We start from the raw sequence: 26,010 nt of genomic DNA, 5'->3' as shown, positions 1-26,010 counted from the left end.
AAATAACAGTACCCCCTTTTATTTCTAGTATCTCACTCGTGAACGGCAAGGGGCAGGAGGAGATTTGGGAAGGGGGAAAGGGGCAGGTAACCCACGAGGAGGTTGAGGAAAACACATGAGGTCATCCGGGGGTGGGCGTGGTCGAGGTCGGAGCGGAGTAATTAATTTACATTTCAATTTGATATCAACTCGATATGAAAATTGCGCCAGAACCCCCACCTCCCTATGACTATTGTCTAAACTATGCTTCTCTGTTCTCTTTTGGAATACTGCTGCGCAGTGTGAGAGCTTTACAAGATGGGAGCAACAGAGTACATCGAGAAAGTTGAAAGGAGGTCAGCACGTTTCGTATTATCGAGAAATAGGGGAGAGAGTGTCACAGACATGATACAGGATTAGGGGTGGATATAATGAAAAGGCTTTTCTCGTTGCGGCGCGTTCTTCTCACGAAATTTCGATCCGAAACTTTCTTCTCCAAATGCAAAAGTATTTTTTTAAGCCGATATACACAGGAAGAAACAATTACCATAATAAAATAAGGGAAATCAGAGCTAGCAGGGAAAGATATAGTTGTTCGTTTTTTTCCGCACGCTGTTCGAGTGGAATAACAGAAAATAAATGTGAAGGTGGTTCGATGTACACTCTGCCAAGCACTTGAGTGTAATTTACAGAGTAGCGATGAAGTTGTAGATCTAGAGGAAGGCGACAGAGTCAGACTCGCTCCAGCCAGGCCGGCAGCCTACAGAGTCCAGCAGGCCCCACCGACAGACAACACGAAACGCTGGCGCCAACGGCCAATAACTGCCGCCCGACCACTAGTTCCCACGAGTTTAACTTGGGTTTAGTTATTTTGATGTTTTCGTGAAAATTCAATGTTTCGTCGGTCCATATTGGCAGACAGCGTGTAACGATTGCTCTTTTTGTGTGGCGTCAACCTTTTACTGAGAGGGGTAAAGCACCCGATCTCGGTGTGTGGAGGGCGACACGGCGGTAGCCAGCGCGGGCCTCGGCCTTCGCCAGCAGACGGGCCGGCCGGGCAGTGAGGCGCGACCCACGGCGGGCGGCCCACGCTCCGGCTGGACGCTCTGCTCCACTCCCAACCACACACACACACAAAAAGCACATGAAATAAAGAACAGGAATATCGTACGTAGCTGGAAGTTAAAGACTCTAAACGCTGCAGTTGCCACTTTTCATCTGTTATCCAAATTCTTATTTACAACCGTCATATGACAATGACTAAACAGCTATACAAAAGTGCAGTTCTATAAAAACTGAGAATACATTTCTATTTCTGTAAGGACAAAAAATAAACAGAGGCCTCAGAATAAACTACGTGGACGTAAGCCTAGCCGGAGAGTGACTGCCGCTGTCATATTTTCTCCCGTAACGAACAAAGCAATTGGATAAAAAATTATCAAGGTTTTCAGCAGTTCTCTTCAGATTAATTCTGGAACTCGAGTAAAAAAATCTCTTTCGCACGCGACCTGTGACGTGGTTATGGGCGCGACTATACTGGATGTTCCATTGATCGTGACCGGGCCAAATATCTCACGAAATAAGCATCAAACGAAAAAACTACAAAGAACGAAACTCGTCTAGCTTGAAGGGGGAAACCAGATGGCGCTATGGTTGGCCCGCTAGATGGAGCTGCCATAGGTCAGACGGATATCAACTGCGTTTTTTAAAATAAGAACCCCCATTTTTATTACATATTCGTGTAGTGCGTAAAGGAATATGAATGTTTTAGTTGTGATAGATGGCGCTGTAATAGTGACAAACGTATAAGTACGTGGTATCACGTAACATTCCGCCAGTGTGGACGGTATTTGCTTCGTGATACATTCATCATCATCATCAGTTATCTGCTATATTAGCAGGTCCTTTGCCTCTCCATTTTCTACGATCCATTGCTTCCTTCTTAAGGCTGCTGTATGTTGTACCGTCGATCATGTTATCCAGGATCTGGAATCTCTTCCTTCCTAGCTTCCTTTTCCCTTCTACATAACCTTCTAAAACTGTTTTCATCAGTCCGTCATTCTTTCTTAATATATGCCCAATACAATTTCTTTTTCGTCTCTTTATTACATCTAGTAACTGTCTTTTCTCTCCCACTCTTCTCAGTACCTCTTCATTTTTCACTCTGTCCATCCAACTTATTCTTTCCATCCTCCGCCATGTCCAGATCTCAAAAGCCTCCAGCCTTTCTCTGTCTTTTTTCCTCATAGTCCATGTTACAGCGCCATATAGAAGAACACTCCATACAAGACACTTTATGAATCTCTTTCTCAGTTCTCTGTCCAGAACGCTGCAGAAAATTCTCCTTTTCTTATAAAACGCCTCTTTTGCCATTGCTATCCTTGTTTTAATTTCTGTGGTGCACTTCCAGTCGGTGGCTATCCTGCTTCCAAGATACTTAAAATTTTGCACCTGTTCTAGTATTTCTCCATTCAGCATAATTTTTATTTCCTTATTTCCTCCTAGTGCCAATACTTTTGTTTCATTTGTGTTAATTTCCATTCCATATTTTTTCCGTTAGTTGCAATGGTGTCCACCAAATCCTGTAATTCTTTTTCCCCTGTGGCTACAAGGACCAGGTCATCAGTAAGCCTCAAACACCCTACTCTTCTTCCTTTGTCATCTAATGACCATTGGTCAATCATATTTTCCAAGTAGAGGTTGAAAAGAGTAGGTGATAGCATCCTTGTCTTATTTTCCTAGTCTGATCCAGTTTGTACTTTCTCCTTTCACTTTAACTGAAACTTTTTGATTAAGATATAATGAGTTTATAAGTCTTCCGGTTCTCCAGTCCACTCTCTTTTCCCTAATTATAGTCGTCAGCTTGTCCCAAACCACATTGTCAAATGCCTTTTCTAGATCGATGAAGCACATATATAGGTGTCTTCTCTTCCTTTTTCAATAAACCTTTCTCCCAAGATTCGTAGGAGCCCTATTGCATCTCTGGTGCCCGTATTCCGTCTAAAGCCAAACTGCTCCTCGCCAAGATTCTGCTCCATTACTTTTTCAAGTCTTTTATTAATTATTCTTAACATCACTTTGCCTGCATGTGAAATGAGGCTGTTTGTCCTGTGCTCGCTGCATTTCTTGGTTCCTTGTTTTTTCGGTAATGGAATCATTACTGTTGTCAGAAAGTCCTCAGGCCATTCACCACTGTCACATATTTTATTACATAACCTCAATCTTTCTCTTATTCCATCTTGGTTCAAGCTTTTTAGTATTTCTCCCTGTATTGTATATGTAACTACCGCTTTGCCATTTTTCATTGCAGCTATGGCAGACTTTACTTCTTCCATTATGATGGTTGATCCTTTCTCGTCATTACTTACACTGTTGTGTGATTCAAGTTCCAGAGTTTCTGGTTTGCTATTTGTGTCATATAGCTCTTTTAGATATTCTTCCCATCTCTGGAGGACATCGTCACGATCTTTGTACACTACCTCTTCGTCTTTACTTAAAATTTCCATAGTAGCACTTCCTCCTCTGTTTTGTTCCCATGTCAAAGTCTTTACTCTGTTGTATAGTAAGTCATATCTTCCCTTCCTGTCCATTTCTTCAACTTCATCACATTCCTCTTTTAGCCATTTTTTCCTAGCCTGCTCTGTTTCTCTTCGCAGTTCATTATTTAACCTTCGGTATATCTTTCTTGCATCTCCAGTGATCTTGTTTTTCAATTTTCTTCTCCATGTTGGAAATCATTTCTTGTGTGACCCATGGTTTTTTTGACCTTTTCCGTTTTACATATCCTATATTTTGCTGTCCTGCTTTAATGATTCCTTCTTTCAGCATATTCCAGTACTCGTTGACATTATCAGGTGGTTCTTTGTCTCGTAATGAGTTTAGAAACTCACGTGATAGCATTTCTGCAATTTGTTCTTTGTTGGATCTTATCTTCTCTGGATCCCACTTCTTCACCGTGGTCGCCTTTTTCAGTTTTTTCATTCTTATTTCTATTACTGCCATAAGTAAGTTGTGGTCACTATTAATATCTGCACCTGGCAATGTGTGCATCTTCTTGATTCCATTCCTGTATCTTTCTTCTACCAGTATAAAATGTATTTGGTTTCTGTATTTATCCCCTGGTAATTTCCAAGTGTAGAGCCTCATCTTGTGGTTCTTGAACTATGTGTTTGACGCTATCAGCTGCATTTCCCTGCAGAAGTCAATTAACCATTCACCTCTGTCAGTTTTCTTTCCAAGACCATGACTGCCTACGATGTTTCCCTCTTTCCCTTCTCCCACAATGGCGTTCCAGACTCCTATTACTATTTAGCAGCATTTTTTATTTTCTTCCATTATTCCTCTACAATTTGGTCTTCATGTTCAGAAGTTGGCATACACACCTGGACAATCAGTAAATCTTTTTCTGCTCCTTTCAGCCTTACACCAATAACCCGGTCATTTGCATAGTCTACATATTCCATACATTTAGCCAATTCCTTTGTCATAATCATTCCTACGCCATTAATTCCTTTTACTTCTCCTCCTGAGTAGTACAATACATATTCATCTGACTGCATTTCTCCATGCCCATTCCATCTTACCTCAGCAACTCCTACGAGGTCCATATGATTCTTTTCCATCTCTCTTTTAAGGTTTCTAGTTTTCCTGCTTGTAGGAGAGTTCTAATATTCCAGGTACCAATTCTCGTTTTGATTTTTTGCCTTCTTTCAAGTTGTCCCCCCCCCCCCCCCCCCCCCACCCGGAGATCCGAATGGTGGACTATTTTACTCCGGACACTGATTTAACATGAAAGGAAGTCATTTTTGTGCATAAAATGGAGACTGCATTACGCAGGGAAGATAATCTGCGGTGGTATTCCGTTGCCTTCCGCAGTTCTGGAGGCCGCCCCTAACATGGGACACAGACGCCTTTTGCAGCCGCCCGCTCCGTGTCAGACGCTCCATCAGAAGTATAGATTGGAAAATGAAAGACCCCTAGCCTTACCCGTGTTAAAATGGACCGTTTATGCCGGAAAGGTCGATATCGTGTTGATGTATGGCTATTGTGAACAAAATGCCCAACGGGCGTGTGCTATGTATGCTGCTCGGTATCCTGGACGACATCATCCAAGTGTCCGGACCGTTCGACGGATAGTTACGTTATTTAAGGGAACAGGAAGGTGTTTTAGCTGCTGTCGCATCTAATCCGCACATCAGTAGCAGACAAACTGCGCGAGAATCGGGAATCTCAAAAACGTCGGTGTTGAGAATGCTACATCAACATCGATTGCACCCGTACCATATTTCTATGCACCAGGAATTGAATCACGACGACTTTGAACGTCGTGTACAGTTCTGACATCGGGCACAAGAGAAATTACGGGATGATGACAGATTTTTTGCACGGGTTCTACTTAGCGACGAAGCGGTAACGCAAACCGGCATAATATGCACTATTGGGCAACAGAAAATCCACGACGGTTGCGATAAGTGGAACATCAGTGACCTTGGAGGGTTAATGTATGGTGCGGCATCATGGGAGGAAGGATAATTGGCCTCCATTTTATCGATGACAATCTAAATGGTGCAATGTATGCTGATTTCCTACATAATCTTCTACCGATGTTACTACAAGATGTTTCACTGCATGACAGAATGGCGATGTACTTCCAGCATGATGGATGTCCCGCACATAGCTCGGGTGCGGTTGAAGCGGTATCGAATAGCATATGACAGGTGGATTGGTCGTCATTGCACGTTCACCGGATCTGACGTCCCCGGATTTCTATCTGTGGGGAAAGTTGAAGGATATTTGTTATCGTGACCCACCGACAACGCCTGACAACATGCGTCATCGCATTGTCAATGCATGTGCGAACATTACGGAAGGCGAACTACTCGCTGTTAAGAGGAATGTCATTAAACGTATTGCCAAATGCACTGAGGTCGACGGACATCATTTTGAGCATTTATTGCATTAATGTGGTATTTACAGGTAATCACGTTGTAACAGCATGCGTTCTCAGAAATGGTAAGTTCACAAAGGTACATGTATCACATTGCAGCAACCGAAACAAACTGTTCAAACGTACCTACGTCCTGTATTTTATTTAAAAAACCTACCTGTTACCAACTGTTCGTCTAAAATTGTGAGCCATATGTTTGTGACTATTACGGTGCCATCCATCACAAAGGGAATAAAGTGGTCCAACTAGAACTTTCACATTTCTTAACGTACTACACAAATATGTAATAAAAATGGGGGTTCTCATTAAAAAAAAAAAACGCATTTGATATCCGTTTGACCTATGGCAGCGCCATCTAGCGGGCCAACCATAGCGCCATCTGGTTTCCCCCTTCAAGCTAGACAAGTTTCGTTCTTTGTAGTTTTTACGTTCGACGCTTATTTCGTGAGATATTTGGCCCGGTCACGATCAATGGACCACCCTGTATAGGTACAGCACACGCGTCCCTGACTGGGGCATAAGGAGGAGGGGCACTACTGCCCATCGCCCTGATCGTGTTCTGCTCCCAGGAAACTTTTCTGGTACTCGTTTGACAGAAAGGAAATAATGAACTCAAACTTCCCGCCTGATGCGGCAGTTTTAATGCATGAACAAGGAAAAGTAGGAGCGATTAACTTTTCCTTTCTTCATTTCGTGAGGCTTACAAGTGAGACGTTTAGTAAGGGTTTAAAACTGTGTGTAAAGTTTGTTGCAGGTCACTAACTGCTCTCATTCTCAAATACCGGGTGAGTGAAGCCTGAGTACTCACACTCATGAGCCACACTTCTTTTTTATCCCCACACCCCAACCCCCACCCCTTTCCCCATTTGATACATAGCTGGTTATTACCCCAAAGCGATTACTTCCAGGCAGTAAGCGTGTGAACCAAATTTCCAGAATGAGATTTTCACTCTGCAGCGGAGTGTGCGCTGATATGAAACTTCCTGGCAGATTAAAACTGTGTGCCCGACCGAGACTCGAACTCGGGACCTTTGCCTTTCGCGGGCAAGTGCTCTACCATCTGAGCTACCGAAGCACGACTCACGCCCGGTACTCACAGCTTTACTTCTGCCAGTACCTCGTCTCCTACCTTCCAAACTTTACAGAAGCTCTCCTGCGAACCTTGCAGAACTAGCACTCCTAAAAGAAAGGATATTGCGGAGACATGGCTTAGCCACAGCCTGGGGGATGTTTCCAGAATGAGATTTTTCATATCAGCGCACACTCCGCTGCAGAGTGAAAATCTCATTCTGGAAACATCCCCCAGGCTGTGGCTAAACTATATCTCCGCAATATCCTTTCTTTTAGGAGTGCTAGTTCTGCAAGGTTCGCAGGAGAGCTTCTGTAAAGTTTGGAAGGTAGGAGACGAGGTACTGGCAGAAGTAAAGCTGTGAGTACCGGGCGTGAGTCGTGCTTCGGTAGCTCAGATGGTAGAGCACTTGCCCGCGAAAGGCAAAGGTCCCGAGTTCGAGTCTCGGTCGGGCACACAGTTTTAATCTGCCAGGAAGTTTCTTGAACCAAATTTGTTTGAAATCGGTCCAATGGTTTAGGAGAACATACGGAATATACCGGGTGATCAAAAAGGCAGTATACTTTTGAAAACTGAATAAATGACGGAATAATGTAGATAGAGAGGTACAAATTTACACACATGCTTGGAATGACATGGGGTTTTTATTAGAACCAAAAAAATACAAAAGTTGAAAAAATGTCCGACAGATGGCGCTTCATCTGATCAGAATAGCAATAATTAGCATAACAAAGTAAGACAAAGCAAAGATGATGTTCTTTACAGGAAATGCTCAATATGTCCACCATCGTTCCTCAACAATAGCTGTAGTCGAGGAATAATGTTCTGAACAGCACTGTAAAGCGTGTCCGGAGTGATGGCGAGGCAATGGCATCGGATATTGTCTTTCAGCATCCCTAGAGATCTCGGTCGATCACGATACACTTGCGACTTCAGGTAACCCCAAAGCCAATAATCGCACGGACTGAGGTCTGGGGACCTGGGAGGCCAAGCATGACGAAAGTGGCGGCTGAGCACACCATCATCACCAAACGACGCGCGCAAGAGATCTTTCACGCGTCTAGCAATATGGGGTGGAGCGCCATCCTGCATAAACATCGTACGTTCCAGCAGGTGTTTATCAGCCAGGCTGGGGATGATGCGATTCTGCAACATATCGGCGTACCTCTCACGCGTCATGGTAGCAGTTTTGCCGTCCAGCGCCATCCGTCGGACATTTTGTGAACTTTTTTTGGTTCTAATAAAACCCCATGTCATTCCAAGCATGTGTGTCAATATTTACCTCTCTATCTACATTATTCCGTGGTTTATTAAGTTTTCAAATTTATACTGACTTTTTGATCACCCAGTTACACAGTACGTATATATACAAACGTACATATACTTTTGTAATATCTATGGATTAACTGATTCAACTTTATTGCTATTTCTAAAGTCAATCTTTATAAAATATTCATGGGTCGCTGCAGCAGCACTTACACGAAAATAAAATTGAAGACTATCTTTCAACAAGTTAGCAGTGAATTTCCTTCGTCTTTACTTTAGATTAGTGTATCTCATTTTCATTCTCACTACGTTCTGGATCCAAGACATTATCTCAGATGCTGACTACTGCAACCCGTTGCCGTACTGCCACTGCCTGAGTATCTGTGTTGTGCGTGAAGAGGCAGTCCGGCGGTCTCGGTACACCCACAGATTCCGATTCAAAGAGGGTCACTGCATTCCAGTGAAACATAACGTCTCAACAAAGATAAAAAGTCAGTCGTCAGCTGCACAAAAAAGTGTTTTCTGACTCATGTTAATTAAGAATTGTGAATATTAATTTTCATGGCTCAAGATGGATGTTGCTAAATGGATCGATATGAAAAATAAAATTATCTTATCAGAAAAATAGTGTTTTTGTTATGTAATCTGCCCATATTTTAACATAATTTAAGTGTAAAAATTCACTCAATTCAGGCGGGAATTCATACGAAATCGAATATTTTGATTGAAGTACAAAAGTGGGCTCTGAGCACTATGGGACTCAATCGCTGTGGTCATAAGTCCCCTAGAACTTAGAACTACTGAAACCTAACTAACCTAAGGACAGCACACAACACCCAGCCATCACGAGGCAGAGAAAATCCCTGACCCCGCCGGGAATCGAACCCGGGAACCCGGGCGTGGGAAGCGAGAACGCTACCGCACGACCACGAGATGCGGGCCTACAAAAGTGGGTATAAGATTCATTACACTACAAATGGAACATATAATTTATGTGGTAAATGCCACTCTATTTTAATGATCTGTAACAAAGGTATGATACTGCTACAAGCTTAACTTTATTACATTTTTTCAACAAGCTTGTACAGTTCAATCATTATATATTTGTTTTTAACAAATTTGCTTTACATACGGTGAGAATTCTTTGTAGGTCACTACCGTCCGATTCTTATTTTGACTTTGGCTTACCAATGATTGCGCTTCTCAAGATGATAATTTAAACTGATGGAAAGGAACTGCTGAAGTGAATGAAATAAAGATTTTCTCGTGCAGCTGGCCGACTTTTAATCTTTGTCGGAATAGTCTGCAGCTGCTGAACAATAGCTGCGAACAAGATCAAAAATATAATGTGTTTACTCTTCCGACCAGAAGGTTGCGCTAAATTGTACTTTGAGGGACTGAGAGTATAACATAATGAACATTAGGTAGATGATACATTTTCAGGTATTTACTGCTAGTTGAAGTTGATTCTGTTATTCATTCAATTTTTTTCTACTACGCTATCAGCATCCCGCGTGTAACTTTATAGCTTGTCCCGCAGGACTGCAACGAACAACCGGAGAGACTTACCTTGACCTTCTTGTCGACCTCGGGCGGCCTCTCGATGAGCGAGGGCACGGGAACCGCGTTGGCCGTGGGTGGCGGCCGGGGGGCGGCGGGGGCGGCTCCCGCCCCCAGGCCCACCCCCAGAGCCTGGCCCTCCACGTCGTAGTGGTCCGCCATACTGGGCGCCGTGGCGGCGGGGGCGGCGGGGCCGGCGGGGGCGGCGGGGGCGGCGGTCTGCGTCAGGGCCCCCGCCTCCTCCTCACCCTCGCTCTCTGCAACAGGAGACCCGCAGGGCTCAGGGCACGGCCCGGGCTTCGACTCGCACTGGCAAAGGTGTGGAAGAAAAGTAAAGTGGATGGCAAAAGAGGATGCGGGGGCGGTAGTGGGCAGCAGAGGCGGCTGCCCTGGCGCCGCGCCGCGCCGCTGGCGGCTCCCACAGTATATAGTATATACATTACAGTTACCCGAGTGAGCTAACAGATTGACTACGTCTGCTCACGGCATCGGCTACCACTGCTAATAAGTAGTGGAGTAAGGGGACCACCACCACAGGTGGCTCACCCCCAACTACCGTTATCCAATTTGACGGCCGTGACGCAAGTAAGTGACGTCAGCTGATGATGTGAGTACCGTTATCCAAAAATGGCGGGAAGATAGGTCAGTTGGGCTACCTCCACTAACCAAAGTCATCCTATCCTACGAATTCACGGGAAGTTTGAATTCAAGTGAATGTGCCAGCACTGTAATGTTTTCTCATCGTGAATGCATTCATGCTGCGGTTTTTGAAACCTCTCGTCATTGTGGCACTAAAATGATATTATCCCCTACAGAGTGCTGCCGTTCATGTACTAAATCAATTGCAATTGCAGGCAAGTCTACTCGAAATAACTCAGACACCTACAGTGGTCTTAAGCGATTCGATGAACAATTAAAGTTCCTAAAGATATGGAATCGACCGACATGCAGGACAGACTTTCGAGAATGTGGTACGACAATTATGCCATAGCACACAGTCGATCAGACGCTGAGCTGGCACTGTCACATTTATAGCCTTTGAGAAACATAATGGACTTTTTTGTTTTGTTTGCTGTCATTTAAAAATGACCTACCACTTTGTTAGAAAGACAGGTCGTGTTTTCACAATATTAAATTGTTCATGCAGAGGATACGACGCTTATTTCATTTCTTCTTATTAAAAAAAAATCTTTTAATACATGCGAATACGAACACCTATCACCTGTATAAGGGAATGTCGACAGTGAAAATTTGTGCCGCACCGGGACTCGAACACGGATTTGGCACTCTACGTGAGCGTTTGTCGCACCGGCGTTGGCTGTCCAGGCGTGACCGACAGCCAGACCCAAACATGCGTGTGTCGCCATTCCTGCATCACAACTCGTACACATGTTATGTAGTTCTCGTACAGGGGAGAATATTTTAATTGAAAGTCCCTCCCTGGTACTGGGGCAATATCTATGATACTGGAGTGCCTGTGTTGTTAAGAAGAACGATGGGAAGTGCGTGCGTGTGTGAAGGGAGATGGCTTCGTTCTTCTTAAGAATACAGCCGCTGCAGTATAGTGAAGCTTTAAACACTTGTGAACATAAAACTAACCAGGAACATCAACAGTTTACGTACAAAATTAGGACAAAAAAAGCTTAGATTTATAGAACGCCACTGCGGATGCCGTCGAGGAATGCCACAGCAGTACTCTGCGCTTGTCGCCACCAGATAGCGTGGTTCTACATCTACATCTACGTTAGATAGCACAGCTGGAAGACAATGCACGACGAACGCACGAGAGGAAGTCTTTTCAGCCATTAAGAGGTTAAAGAGCAAGGAGGCAGAGAGCCCTTATGAAGGTCACTCACTAGCCCTCCGGCTGGCACAAGTGCCGCGTCCTGGAACGCGGCAGACACGGAAGTCGTATAAAAGTCAGCGGACAAATTTCCGACAGATCCCGATCTGTCTTCTAAATTCACTGGCTGAGACGGAGGAGCGACTTCTTCTGGCACACTGTACACGCAGGCGCATTAGACCACATAAGTTTGGCCTTACACCCTCAAAGCCGACAGATGACGCAGCTATTCAGGCTACTCGAATAATGAACAAAACAGATGATGGTGATGTTTGGTTTATGAAGCTCTCAACTGAGCGCTCATCAGCACCCTTACAAAGACCCAATTTTTACACAGTTCAATTCAACATAGACCAATCGAGCCAATGTCACAAATGATGATGGTGATGATGAAATGGCGAGGACAGCCGAACACCCAGTCCGCGGGCAGAGAAAATTTCCAACCCGGCCGGGAACAGAAGAGAAAAGAAATACGTAGCAGTAGTAGAGACAGATACAGCAGGGCCACACGGTAGTCTGTAGTAGTGACAGGTACGGCAGGGACACATGGTAGTCTGTTGTAGTGACAGGTACGGCAGGGACACACGGTAGTCTGTAGTAGTGACAAGTACGGCAGGGACACACGGTAGTCTGTAGTAGTGACAGGAACGGACACACGGTAGTCTGTAGTAGTGACAGGTACGGCAGGGACACACGGTAGTCTGTAGTAGTGACAGGTACAGCAGGGAGACACGGTAGTCTGTAGTAGTGACAGGTACAGCAGGGACACACGGTAGTCCGTAGTAGTGACAGGGTTCCGGCGATCTGCTCCCCTTCCGAGTTCGACGCCGGGTGTAAAGGGGCGTCGCTTTCGTTGTCAGAAAGCCTCAAATTCTTTGATATAATGGAGTGCGAGGCCTTACCAACTATCAGTCCACCGCAGTGGACGAACCCGGCTAAGATGCTGCACCGGTGGAGACGACGCACACTTCTCGATTTGCTGCGACTTGCCTTGTGAATCCTGAGCCCGAGTCGCACACCCCACTACACTAGCAGGCTGCTGCCGTGCACGTTACGCAGGAAGACGAGTGGGGTACCGGGCATAATTCTATATCTCAAAACCCGCCAATTGTTCCTTACTCTTTGAGCCGTGCGTGGCTCGTGTTCCCGCCATCGTGTATTTTACACCCTGTTTTTAACGTACTTCCACCTCACTACGTTAATCTAAATTACTACTGTCACTATTGCTGCTTTGCCTGACCGTGAGCGGCGCTAGCAGCGCGTATCAATATATCCCCTCTCGTAGTATCTTTGCTCGACTGCTATTACTTCCCGGTCGTTGTCTGTCGTATGGGAGTTCGGGTAGCGAGTTCGGGTTTGCCAGTCAGTCGGAACGCGTCTGGAGCGCAGTCCGGACCTGCCAGTCGGGGAGTTGCAATACGGCACTAGTGCAGTCGGGTTGGAGCAGTGAGGTATGCGTCGACACGGCTCGCCCGACCATCGCCGCCACGCATCACTTGAGCCGGGCCACGGTCTCGGTGGATCGTCGGTCGGTCGTCCTACGGGACGACGCGTTCTGGCTCGCCGATCGGTCGTGTGTCGGCTGTGTGTGTGTGTGTGTGTGTGTGTGTGTGTGTGCGCGCGCGCGCGCGCATTATCTCCCGAGTTGCCTTCGTGCGTTGTTAGTGACTGTTGGGTATCTTTCAAGTCTTCGTGCAAGTGCAAGTGTTTGTCAGGTTGTGTGTGTAGTTGCCGTTGTTTCCACTGACGACTATTTCAGGTGTTGTGGGTATTCTGAGGGTCGGTCGGTTGGTTGCTGCGCACCACGGAAGTTATCTCCGTCCGTGCGGGCGGCTGGGTCCGCTGCTGGTCCCTGAGCGGTGTCGGAGCGTGTGCGGAGCTGTCCGATAGCTACGGGCTCCGTGGTTCACCGACCCGGAACGTCAAAGTTGTGTAGTGGTTTCAGTTACCCAAGCCACGTCCATGCATGTTGTGTGGTTCCTTTCGGTGGTTTGCTGTTGCGGAGGTTTTCCTGTGAGCAACACGGAGTGTTTCTATTCCTGAAATTTAGCCGACATGCGGTGTAATTAAATATTTTGGTTGACTATAATTCAAGTGCACCAGTGGAATTCTCTGCCTTGTGGCCGTTAGTGTTCTGGTTACCTGAGTTGGCCGCTAACGTAGCTTTTAGGCAGTGTGACATAAGCGTTTGTTTGGGGATAGTGATGCTTGCAACATTTTCTTGATTTTTTTTGCTTTGAATTCTCGTGTACTCCGTTCTGGGAAGCAAGTGGTTGGCCGGTCGGTCCGTAACTGTCCCTTGGTTGGGTTCGCACGAGTTAAGTGTAGTTGTATCCACCAGGTCTCTCGCGTAAGTGAACGAGGGTAGACCCATCCACTGGAGTCTCCTGGGTAGCGTTCTCTTAATTACCCTTCTGGCAGTGTTAATTTTGTTGTATTTTAACTGTATTTTATATTTTAAATTTGGCAAGGTTAGTTGTGGGTCTTCAGCCCTGGAAACATGTTCTCAGAGTTTGCTTCAAGTCCAAACATTATAGCCTTCTGCTCTTGAAAGGTTATTGTAATTTACTCTGGAAGATTTTACAAGTTATTGTGGGCCTTCCGCCGTTGGTGTTGCAAAAGGGATATTTTAAACTTAATGTACTGTTTTACCGATTGTTGCAATATATATTGCAGAATTTAACTTTACAGCCATCTTGTTTCGTTTGTTTATCTCTTTCTGTGCACCTTCTGGGCCATCAGCCCTGTTAGCATCTTAAAAAACTGTGGCCTTCTGCCTTCTGTAATCATAATAATATATCTGGAATTTTGAAGATTTAATGCAGCGGCCTTCAGCCGCTCCGCATGCTGATCTCATATATCTATACGATTTATCTTATTCGTAAATTTAACTGTGTGTCATGTCTTTTCAAAATTGAACTTATTCTAAAGCATCTGTTTGGAGGCCTTCAGACGCGAAGCAAATTTAATTCTTTTAAAAGTGTATTTTTGAACTAAGTGATACTAAATTACAGTTGTGAAATGAATCCGATCGCAACTTCCTTGGCCCTTTCCACCATCCTAATTACCTGTTAGCCCTGCGTGATTTATGGAGCGTTTCACTTTTAACACTTGCGGCTGCAGGAGTCATGCCCAATACTGGAGCCAGCGTAGGTGCCTTCTCGACGGCCACACCCCACACACGACCTGCAGCGCCATTACAGATTACAGCCTGCGTCCACGCCCACGTCGTCGTTACCAGCCGCAGCAGCCGACCATCAAACCCCGTCACAGGTGGTTGAGTCACTTCCTCACTTCCCCCAATAGTGCAATCGCTGACAGTCTCTTTGCGTCGGCAGCGTAAGCCTGCTTAGCTAACGTGCTTGCCCTCCCCCCCCCCCCCCCCCCCCCGCTCCCCATGTAGTGGCCCTGGGTTCCATTCCCGGCGGAGTTAGAGATTCTCCCCGCTCGTAGACTGGGTGTTACGTTGTCCTTGTCATCATTTCATCCACATCACCGGCGAGCAAGTCGCACAACGTGTTGTCGCCTGAAATAAGACTGGCACTCGATTGCTTCCACAGATGGGGAAACGAACAAGAAGCGAAAGGTGGGAAACACCATAAATTGAAGTTCCATTGGAGTCATTGCCACGGTTCCCCGCACAATAATTCATGTTGCCCTGGTGGACGAAACACAGATCTGGGGTTACCTTTTAATGGTGGTGTGATGTGTAGTATCGTTACCGGGTTCGGATATCGACATCGAGATAAACACTCCAACATTGCCCGTCCAGAGTTTTAAAGTTCGACTGCCACATCTTGGATAGCGTGGACATGGCATCCGTTGGCAAGACCCTCTGGCTGTGTAGGAAACGAGGAAACTACGCGGGCATTCCTCAGCCAAGACACAAAGGAGTTACGACATGTAGCTGCTAGTGGGCGATGATTGACATCAAAGGAGAAAGTTGAAAACTTGTCCCAGACCGGGATTCGAACCCTGGTCTCCTGCTTATTCGGCCGGACACTGTGGTCAGCGCCGGCCGGAGTGGCCGCGCGGTTAAAGGCGCTTCAGTCTGAAACCGCACGACCGCTACGGTCGCAGGTTCGACTCCTGCCTCGGGCATTGATGTGTGTGATGCCCTTAGGTTAGTTAGGTTTAAGTAGTTGTAAGTTCTAGGGGACTTATGACCACAGCAGTTGAGTCCCATAGTGCTCAGAGCCATTTGAACCATTTTTGAACTGTGGTCAGCGCAACTGCATGGACTGTCATAGCACGCTCCTCGTCAGGCGCAAGCACTCAACTTATCCGTACACTAGTAATGTACTACTCCTGTCCGTTGTCTTCATCACTCACTTTCCGATCGCCGACGCTACAATTCGCACACACTGACATGTTTGTTCTAGGTCATGTTTATCACTCTGCTGTACAAGTTTCGTTCGTACACTGTTGATGATTCTCGTGTTTACATTTTAATTCCTACCGGACTTGAGTATGCTTAGTCATCGTCCAGTTGGTCTTTACCGTCTAGTGACACTCCCACACGTGGATAGTGCGTTATGAAAGGGAGTCGCTTAGCCGAACTTTTCAGTGGTGATTATCCAGTGAATCGACACAAAAAATCGCGACTGGACACGCCAATGGCAGGGCTCCGTGATCTCATTTGCTATCTCACACAATGACCTACCAGCCCTTTACTCACGTCCCTAAACAACGCTGATGCTTTCGGGTGCATTTCATGCTAACCCTTTCAGTATCGATAACTGTAAGTAATTGGCTCGCCAGCCCAGCTGCAAACTGTTGAGCCCGTGAAGCAGGCTAACTCGCTGGCTGTCACTCATCACACCGTTCTGACTGCTCGTTTCGTTCAGAGCAACTGTAGAAATATCAGGGCCGGAAAGTGCACAACTACAAATCAAATTAAATAAACAACTCTTCCGTTCGCTTATATCTGCCACGCGAAAATGTTATAGAACACACTCAACTCTACCAACAATACAAAATACCTGTATATCCTTGAAAGAAAACACCAACTACTACTGATAACACGTTAATATGAAGCTCTTTTGTTAAATTTAAACTGAAAATTACACGGTTAGGTTAGTGCACAGCAATTCCTGGCTTCGTATTTTAACTCAAGTAGTTGCTAAAGTCTCAGTAGCACCCTTTAGTAACTCACAGGTTCTTCTCGGAACTAGTCACAGTAAAAGAAAACTGTGGAACCTGCAGTCCTCTACCAAAGACCGACCCGTAAACTAACTAGGAACTCAGTTCAGTAGGCCTCTGTGCCCTGAGCTGGGCAGACGGCGTCCCTCCCCTTTCCTCCAACCCAGACAGAGCACGCAGCCTCTTCATTCGTGCAGCGTACACACTGCTGCCTTAGTCTTTCTCGTTGCACTTTACAATTCCCAGTTCCTCGTACCATACCCAACACGTGCTTCACACCGACCAACTTTACCCTCTTCCATCTCCCACACCCCGATACATGCTCTTCACCTCTTCACTTTTTTAGCTGGTTGTCCCATAAATATGAACAGAGATTCGGACTGTTGACTCGGCTCTCTTCTACCTCGCCACCACGGTTCGTCCTCCCAGGTCATTTTCCAGGGCAACCTATCGTCTGGAAACCCCAAATATTACCTTTAACAGGAAATTAACTCTTTTCACTGCCTACTTGTTTGGGGTTTGCAAATAGCCTGCTATGGTGCCATAACAACTCCAGGTGTTACATAGGCTTCGTAGCAAACGTTGTCGTCCACAGGATAACTTAGCTGTGTCTATCATTCCCCCAGCACTTGTACCTCAGAACGTTGGTTATCCTGCCTTGTTGTTTCTCAGGGACGCCGAACAACATGCACCGTTTCCGGTCATTCACTTTAGACCATTATCCAGGGACACATTCTCCTTGTCGCCAAATCAGCAGGTTTCCCCCTTTCCCCCTTCGGTATGGAGCTTTCCGATATTTTCATTGGTTAAATGAGTCGTCACAATACAATTTCATCCAAGACAGTAATGGAATCTTTCACCTGATACTGAAGAACAACTGGAAGATATGTTGTTCAGGAAGAGTTTACAGCTGGCAGCGTGGAGGCCGGTTGCATGCTCGAAGGACTCAGGCATTAGCAGCTGGGGCGCAGAACGTTGCGTGATGCCTCGAATACATTACCGCGCTTTTCTTATTATTTCCGGATACCGTCTGATTAATATTGCTGTTAAAAATATCGTTTAGCGTCTTCTGAGCCCTAAAACTTACGTTCACTCTATGACTGTGTGGTGTTTAGATCCTCATATTTACGTCTGCCTGTCACCTGGGCAGTGTTTCGGCAAAGTAGACTCCAGCAAACTCATAGGAACGACCTTAAGGCTAGGCTGATAAGAAACTCAAGTTGAAAGAAAACAGTCCTGTGGCTGGGTTGTAGCCTGGGAGGCGTGTAGGCCATACAGAAGTACCAGGCCACAAGCATGGTGAAACCTAGTGCAAAGAGCTAAGGAGTAACGGGGGACATTGGATGTATACAAAGGAGAGCAGCACAAATGCTCGAATGTCTGTTTGGTATGTGTGAGAGGTTCAAGAAGACGCTCAAAATAGCTGAACTGGTAGGTGAATGAAGGTAGACGTGAACTCTCCTCCATCCTCTGAAAGCCTACGTAACAATACCTCAAGAACCAACTGCAAGTGAGGAATCGTAGGAGTACATTAAAATACCTTACATGTCGTTCCGTTACGAACATCAAAGACAAGATTACACTATTCACAGTGACAATTGAGACGTTTATTCAACCATTCTTCACATAATCGATACGCCAATGGGATGGAAAGCAGTCCCAATAAGTGTCGCAGTGAAAGGAACCCGATAGTGGCAACCGACAGTGGTTTGCAGATTACACATGTCGATGAAATTTTGTCGTCCGATTGATCAGTCTGCCACTGATCGTGAAATATGAGGTAACTGATCCGAAAAAAATCACACATTTTCCTACTTGTTTCGTCGCCTTTTGCTCAAGCTGATCGCAGATCTCGGATGTTGGACCACACCTAGCTCACTAGTCCGCCCGCCCTGGAACACCCCCACCGTTGCCTTGTCTTACAGCTTAACGTTCTCCCCGTGTTGCTGTGGTCTTCAGTTCCAAAACGTTCTCTGTGATAATGTACCACCTGAAAGTACCTTCAACTGTGCATCCATCTGAACACGTTTTCTGTATTAGGGTCTTGATCTCCCTCCGCAATTATCTTGATGTGTCAGGACGCCTTTTATCCTTTATACCTTTAGTCAGGTTGTGACAAAAAATTTATTTCGTCCCCTACTGGATTCAGACCCTCTCGTGTCTTATTCTAACCCACTACTCTGTTCTTCTGAAACAAAACATTTCAGTTTATCCAGTTACGATTTGCCTGAACCGCATAACGTCCACATTTCAAAAATTTTCAAATGTGTGTGAAATCTTATGTGACTTAACTGCTAAGGTCATCAGCCCCTAAGCTTACACACTACTTAAACTAAATTATCCTAAGGACAAACACACACACCCATGCCCGAGGGAGGACTCGAACCTACGCTGGGACCAACCGCACAGTCCATAACTGCAGCGCCTGAGACCGCTCGGCCAATCCCGCGCGCCTAACGTCCACGTTTATTTACCCTACAACGATATAGTACAGTGACATACTTTCAGGAAATGTTTGCTACCGTTACATTGATGTTCTATGTTAGCGTACTTCTCTTTTTCAGAAAACTCCATCTTATTGAAAGTTTACATCCTTTCGACTTTAGTCAACATCACTTATAAATTGCCCAATCAGAAAAACCCATGTATTGCTGGTGTTGTCTCATTTCGTAATCTAACTCCCCCAGTATCATCTGACAACTGAACTACTGTTTGATTTGCGGCCTATCGAAGATGTTATCCATTTCGTTAAACTGATCTTCCAACTCTTTCACATACACGACACAACTTCACTGCCCGACGGAAAAGTACAGCACCCAGCATACTTGTTCGGATGTCGATGTAACTTGGTGCGCGTGCACACAGACGGTGGGTATGAAAACTGTTAAGAGTTGGAGTTCTCTGTGAAAGGTAGGATGGCTACCAGGGTGCACTAGGGTTGTTGGTATTTAGTGTTGTTACTGGGCTCGGTTGTTGTTGTTGTTGTTGTTGTGGTCTTCAGTCCTGAGACTGGTTTGATGCAGCTCTCCATGCTACTCTATCCTGTGCAAGCTTCTTCATCTCCCAGTACCTACTGCAACCTACATCCTTCTGAATCTGCTTAGTGTATTCATCTCTTGGTCTCCCTCTACGATTTTTACCCTCCACGCTGCCCTCCAATGCTAAATTTGTGATCCCTTGATGCCTCAAAACATGTCCTACCAACCGATCCCTTCTTCTAGTCAAGTTGTGCCACAAACTTCTCTTCTCCCCAATCCTATTCAATACCTCCTCATTAGTTACGTGATCTACCCACCTTATCTTCAGCATACTTCTGTAGCACCACATTTCGAAAGCTTCTATTCTCTTCTTGTCCAAACTGGTTATCGTCAATGTTTCACTTCTATACATGGCTACACTCCATACAAATACTTTCAGAAACGACTTCCTGACACTTAAATCTATACTCGATGTTAACAAATTTCTCTTCTTCAGAAACGATTTCCTTGCCATTGCCAGTCTACATTTTATATCCTCTCTACTTCGACCATCATCAGTTATTTTACTCCCTAAATAGCAAAACTCCTTTACTACTTTAAGTGTCTCATTTCCTAATCTAATCCCCTCAGCATCACCCGATTTAATTTGACTACATTCCATTATCCTCGTTTTGCTTTTGTTGATGTTCACCTTATATCCTCCTGTCAAGACACTGTCCTAGGTTCGGTAGGATACAGAAAAGATCTTAACAGTTTCAGTTGTTGTGTATCACTTTGAATGACATGGAGCAGCCGCGAACTACTGTGAAACAGCGTTACCAGCAACTAACGGATTCTGAAAAGGGCCTCACTGCAAGCCTCCATTTGGTCGGCTGATCGAATAGTGGAATATCCACGTTTGTGAGCCATTAAGACGAGATGTAGCCCGTCCACGTCTGCACCTGCCACGCGGAAACAAGTGCTGGAGTTCAAATGGTTCAAATGGTTCTGAGCACTATGGGACTCAACTGCCGAGGTCATTAGTCCCCTAGAACTTAGAACTAGTTAAACCTAACTAACCTAAGAACATCACAAACATCCATGCCCGAGGCAGGATTCGAACCTGCGAACGTAGCGGTCTTGCGGTTCCAGACTGCAGCGCCTTTAACCGCACGGCCACTTCGGCCGGCAAGTGGTGGAGTCCTCGCAGCGTGCCGCGCCATCACGCACCACAGGCTGCAGTAGCCGCTCCACCTAATTAAAGTCTCACGCAGCCGCATATTTACGCACGGGCCAGATGGGCCCGGGCCCAGGGAGGCAAATTTTTAGGGCCGGCAAAATGGTACGGGCGGCAAAATTTTGAGCATACAAATTTAAGTGAGCAGGAAAAGAAACGTAGCTACGGTTGCGGGAATTATTATTAGGTGCGTTCGAGTTAGGTCTAAACCGTTTCGACCGCGCTAATGCGTGCGAGTGCACCTTTTCCCCAGCTGCCGTGGTTTCTGACTGGCCGTTTGATATTTAGCTTCTGGCCAATGGACGGCCGAAACTGTCTCCCACTGATGATAAAAGTTTCTTCTGATAGTTCCAAAGCGTATAACACCGTGCCCCAAAAAGAGCATCGCGCATGCGCATAGCATAGTTTTCTGAAGCGAGCAAAGGTGTCAACTAGCACTACTCCGAAACTACGAAACTCGCAAAAAGGCGTGCCAGTTTGCAAAGTAATCGAAACGAGCGCAATAGTTTCGATAGTTTGCGATACCTTAACTCGAATGAAATCGTAGGTAGACGGGTGGGATCTCTACGTCATGGAATTGGCAGCACTGCCTATGCGTTGTTTTTGTGTGGGAAAGCACGAACGCATCACATGTGGCATTGGTGTGGCTTTGTTTCAGTTTGGTGCTTTTATTATTGTTTGTGTGTATCTTCCCCCCGTTTCATTAATCGGGTGAAGTTTTGACATAACGTGAATATGGACGGTAGGGAATTCCTCAGTGGCCCAGGCTACAGAAAATTAGTTGAACAAAGGAGGAAAAGGGAAAAGGAAGCATTAGATTAAACGCCAAAGCTACGAACGTTTCTCGTTGACAAAGGACTAGATTCTCCACCTGCAAGTTCTTCCTCTCTTGCGAACTTGACACCTACGAATGATTCACAGTCGAGCAGCAGGTGTGGTGAAGGGCTCGACGATAGTGACTCTGAAATTGATAACAAACATACGAACAATTCCACAGCAAGTGAACCAGAGTTAGGGCAAGGGGAAGTTTTATCAGACTCTGCTGTTAATAAAGAACCTTTCTTTGGGAAATCGGTGATAAAACACTGTGATTTTGTGAAGTCGGAGCGTGCATATTCCGACAAACGAAGATCTATTTCCAAGGATTTCTTTGAAAGGAAATTGTTGAATGGAGACGTTTTGCAAAGCGATTATTTACTCCCCCGGTCAGGGATCACTTTACTGTGCACCATGTAAACAGTTTGGGCGTTTATTACAGTTCGCTACAAGTGGATTTAGTGATTGGAAATACGCTAATCAAAGGGTAACTGAACATGAAAATTCCAGTGCACATCGCTTGTAAGTTTGAGACAAATGAGAAATACTCTACGTACATTTGATAAATAATTTATTACTCAGCCACAAGAAGAAGCAAAGTATTGGAGAAATGTACTACAGAGGGTAAAGGCTGTAATGAAAAAACTTTCCTCAAGGCGATTGCCATGTTGTGGAGATGAAGAAGAGTTTGGTTCCTTAAGGAATGGCAATTTTATGATGTTTTCAGTGCTGACAGCTGAATTTTATCCATTCTTAGCAGCTCATATAGCTAAATATGGAAACCAGAGTAAAGGAAGCATCTCATATTTATCATTTCTTGAAGATATTATCAATGTTATGGGGAAGACTGTCACAGAAAAGATCATACAGAAGATAGATAGTTGATGCAAAGTATTTCTCCATTATTGTGGATTCTACACCTGATGTTTCACACTGTGATCAGTTAAGTTTCGTTATACGAGATGTAAATAAAGATGGTCAACCACAAGAGCGGTTTGTAGAATTTAGGAGAAATGCTGGACATACTGGGAAAGAATTGGCAGATGCTGTATTTATGTTCCTCAACTCCCATGGACTAGATATAAGCAATGCCGTGACCAAAACTATGATAATGCTGCAAATATGGCAGGGATCTACTCTGGCCTACAAGCCCGGATCAATTAATTCAGTGCCTTGGGATTTTTCATTCTCTGCTCCACGCATTCCCTGAATCTGGTAGGATCAAGGGCAACCACATGCTGTACAATGGCTACAACATTTTTTGACCTGCTACAAACGATTTACAATTATTGTTCGGCATCGACACAAGGCTGGAAAATACTACAGACAATTTTCGAAGATGGAAACTTGAGTTTAAAGTCTCTCTGCATTACAAGATGGTCAGCTCGAGAAGATGCTTGCAAAAGCTTAATGCTAGTTGGGATACAGTCAACAAAGCTCTTAAATGCATTTTTGAAGAGAAAAGCGAGAAATCTGTAGTTAAATCAGAAGCAACAGAGATACTGCAACAGCTTAACTCTAAAATATTGCATTCGTGGCTACAATGTGGGGGAATATTTTGGATCATTTCAGTGCAGTGAGTACAGCGCTACAGTCAGAAGAAGTTGACATATTTGCAGTAGTGAAACTTTATAATTCTGACTTTCATAGATGACATGACTAAGTTCTTTGAAGTGTACAAAAAGTTGGCAGAGAGAAATCTGGAGCCCACGCAACATCTTCCGCGAGTCAATGAAACTCAAGAAAAACGTATGAAAAAACGAAAGAAGTTCTTTGGTGACTCAGACTCTGAGTCAGAAAATGAAACAGTTTTTTGCAAATCTAAAAATGACATACTGAAGACCAATTATATTGAACAGACTATCCGCAGAGCTCAGTAATCGTCTTGGTATCTACAAAGAGTTTACTGGAAAGTTCTCTTTCTTATCCAGTTTGATGGAAATGGAACCTGATGAAGTCTATAATGCTGCGAAACAGCTGCAGCATATTTACTCAGAAAATATAGAGGATTATTTTGGACCAGAATGTGTCCATCTCGAAAGCTTACCTTTGATTTCTGGATATGGGAATGGTCCTTCTTTACCGGTGTTAAATAAAATGCTAAGACAGAAATATCTCTTTGATATTTATCCAAACATCAGAATCCCTCTGCAAATTTATTTGACCACACAACAACGAACTGCTTTGCTCACCGATCCTTTCCGTTCTTGGAAGGGTTAAGAACTGCTTGCGTGCTTCTCATACTCAAGATCGTCTGAACCACTTGGCTGTATTAGCAATAGAAAATGATCTGACTGTGAAACTGCAATTTGAAACGTCATAAATGTGTATGCTGATAACAAGGCAAGGAGGAAACCATTGAAATGATGACCATTCTTTGTTGATATAAGAATCAATTACCATAATTCAATACAATATTATCCTTTTTGTAAATTTCTTCAAGTAATATATACTTATTTTAAATAGCGTGTTTATAATTTTGTTATTAAATGTTTTTCAAAATTGACTAAGTGTGTTGTTGAGGGGGAGGGAGGCGGAAAAATGGATCCCAACATTCCCAAGCGTATAAAATATCGAGATAAATAATTTCCCTACATTAAGTTCTATACGGTTGAAGACGACGGACTGAAAGTGAAACAGCTGTAAAGAAAAACAAAACAAAAAGAAGAAAAAAAACAGGAAAACCACTGAATGTGGTAACAAGGTATATATGCAAAACTTTATGCCATTTCCAGATTTGTAAAAACTTTCTTAAAAACTCTAATTTATATGTGAGTAGTAACGAATGTTTTTCCTATTTTGTAACAAAAGCAAATGAAAGCCGAGCGGTGATGCTGAAACCTCAACGAAACGTCTCTGGATGAGAGCACAAAAAGAAGCACTTGTGTTTTGCTCAAGGCGGATCCCTTCGGAAAGACCAGTCAATTTGTAAAGAAAACGCAGACGGAAGAGCTTCAACCTGAAGACGATACACACACTATTCTGTCACTAATCATGATATAGCTTCATTCTTCCTTTAAATACTGTCAGTGTTTAATGCTCCGTCTTTTGAACGACAAAGATTTGTTTCGTTAAACAAACGAATTTTTTGCACCTTAGTCACCCAAAATGATGGCATACATTTAAAGCATTCTCAACTTTTAATAATTTGTAATTATAAGGATATCAGAAAAAGATCGTTTAATGTGTTACTAAAAGGTAATTTCCTTTCATTGTGCAACTTGCTACGGCGTTATAGTTTGTGTACTTAACTGAACCTAATATGTTTTATGAAGGAAAAGGCATTGTTACGAGGTCAAAGACGAAACTTGAGTGCTAATAATTTTTATGCTGTTGGAGGCACAGTCATACAAATTAAGTCATAAGTAGTAGTAATTGCTACTTCACGGTAAGAAATCCACGCCATCATCTTTGCTGTCCGACGTAGATGAATCAGACTGAGCAAGGTCAACACGGTCCATTTGTTTCCGTCAAAATTTTCGACTTCTTTCATGTGCGAAGCTAGTTTCTCTGCTGTCGGATACTCGCCTTCAGCATACATGCTGAACACTATGCGGCGCTAAACAATTTTCGCGAAATCGTCCAGCTCACCCACTTCTTTCTTGCGGGTGTGTTGTTTTCCCTGGTGATTTGAAAACAGCTAAGCCGTAGGCTTGCACTGACGTCTTAACTTCGCTGGACATTCTCTGAACGCTTCACTTAAAACTTCCGGGCTGATAGGCCGTGGTCGAAGTATAAAGCTGTCTCCTAACGTTTCGTCTCCCGCAGTCGGAGACGAAACGTTAGGAGACAGCTTTATACTTCGACCACGGCCTATCAGCCCGGAAGTTTTAAGTGAAGTCAATACCGGCCGTGAAAGTTTACATTGTATGATTCTCTGAACGGTCCTCAAACCGACACCACAGGCTTCAGCTTCTGACCCCCGTTCATAGCTGCTCTCCACTCTCAACACCACAACACGGATCGCTGCGCTTCGAGTGGTGCTGTGACTGGCAAACGTGCGCTGCTGATGCATGGCGACAAATTACGGTTCTGCACCGTCGCAGATGAGCACTGTCGGCGACTCTGGTGACCAGCTGGGGAGAGGTCCCATTCTCCCTCTCTCCTGGAGAGGTACGGTGGTGTAGCTCCTGGCGTCGCGATGTGGGGAGCCATCGGTTACCAATTCAGGTCTCGGCCGGCAACAATTGAGGG

The 26,010-nt window shown here is 44.7% G+C and overlaps 1 protein-coding gene across 1 annotated transcript; it reads right to left on the bottom strand.

Moving 5' to 3' along the window:
• Window positions 1-938: 938 nt before the first annotated feature.
• LOC126251371 (uncharacterized) lies at window positions 939-25,746 on the bottom strand. Its single transcript, XM_049951754.1, has 3 exons — window positions 25,711-25,746; window positions 9,831-10,229; window positions 939-1,085 (listed from the first exon to the last, which is right to left on the bottom strand). The coding sequence occupies exons 1-3, from the start codon at window positions 25,744-25,746 to the stop codon at window positions 939-941; spliced, it is 582 nt and encodes a 193-aa protein (XP_049807711.1).
• Window positions 25,747-26,010: the final 264 nt, after the last annotated feature.

The sequence above is a fragment of the Schistocerca nitens genome, chromosome 4 (assembly GCF_023898315.1).
Source record: "Schistocerca nitens isolate TAMUIC-IGC-003100 chromosome 4, iqSchNite1.1, whole genome shotgun sequence".
NCBI lineage: Eukaryota > Metazoa > Arthropoda > Insecta > Orthoptera > Acrididae > Schistocerca > Schistocerca nitens.
Note: the sequence above shows the minus strand (reverse complement) of the source record. Positions and strands in the feature narration are given on the sequence as shown.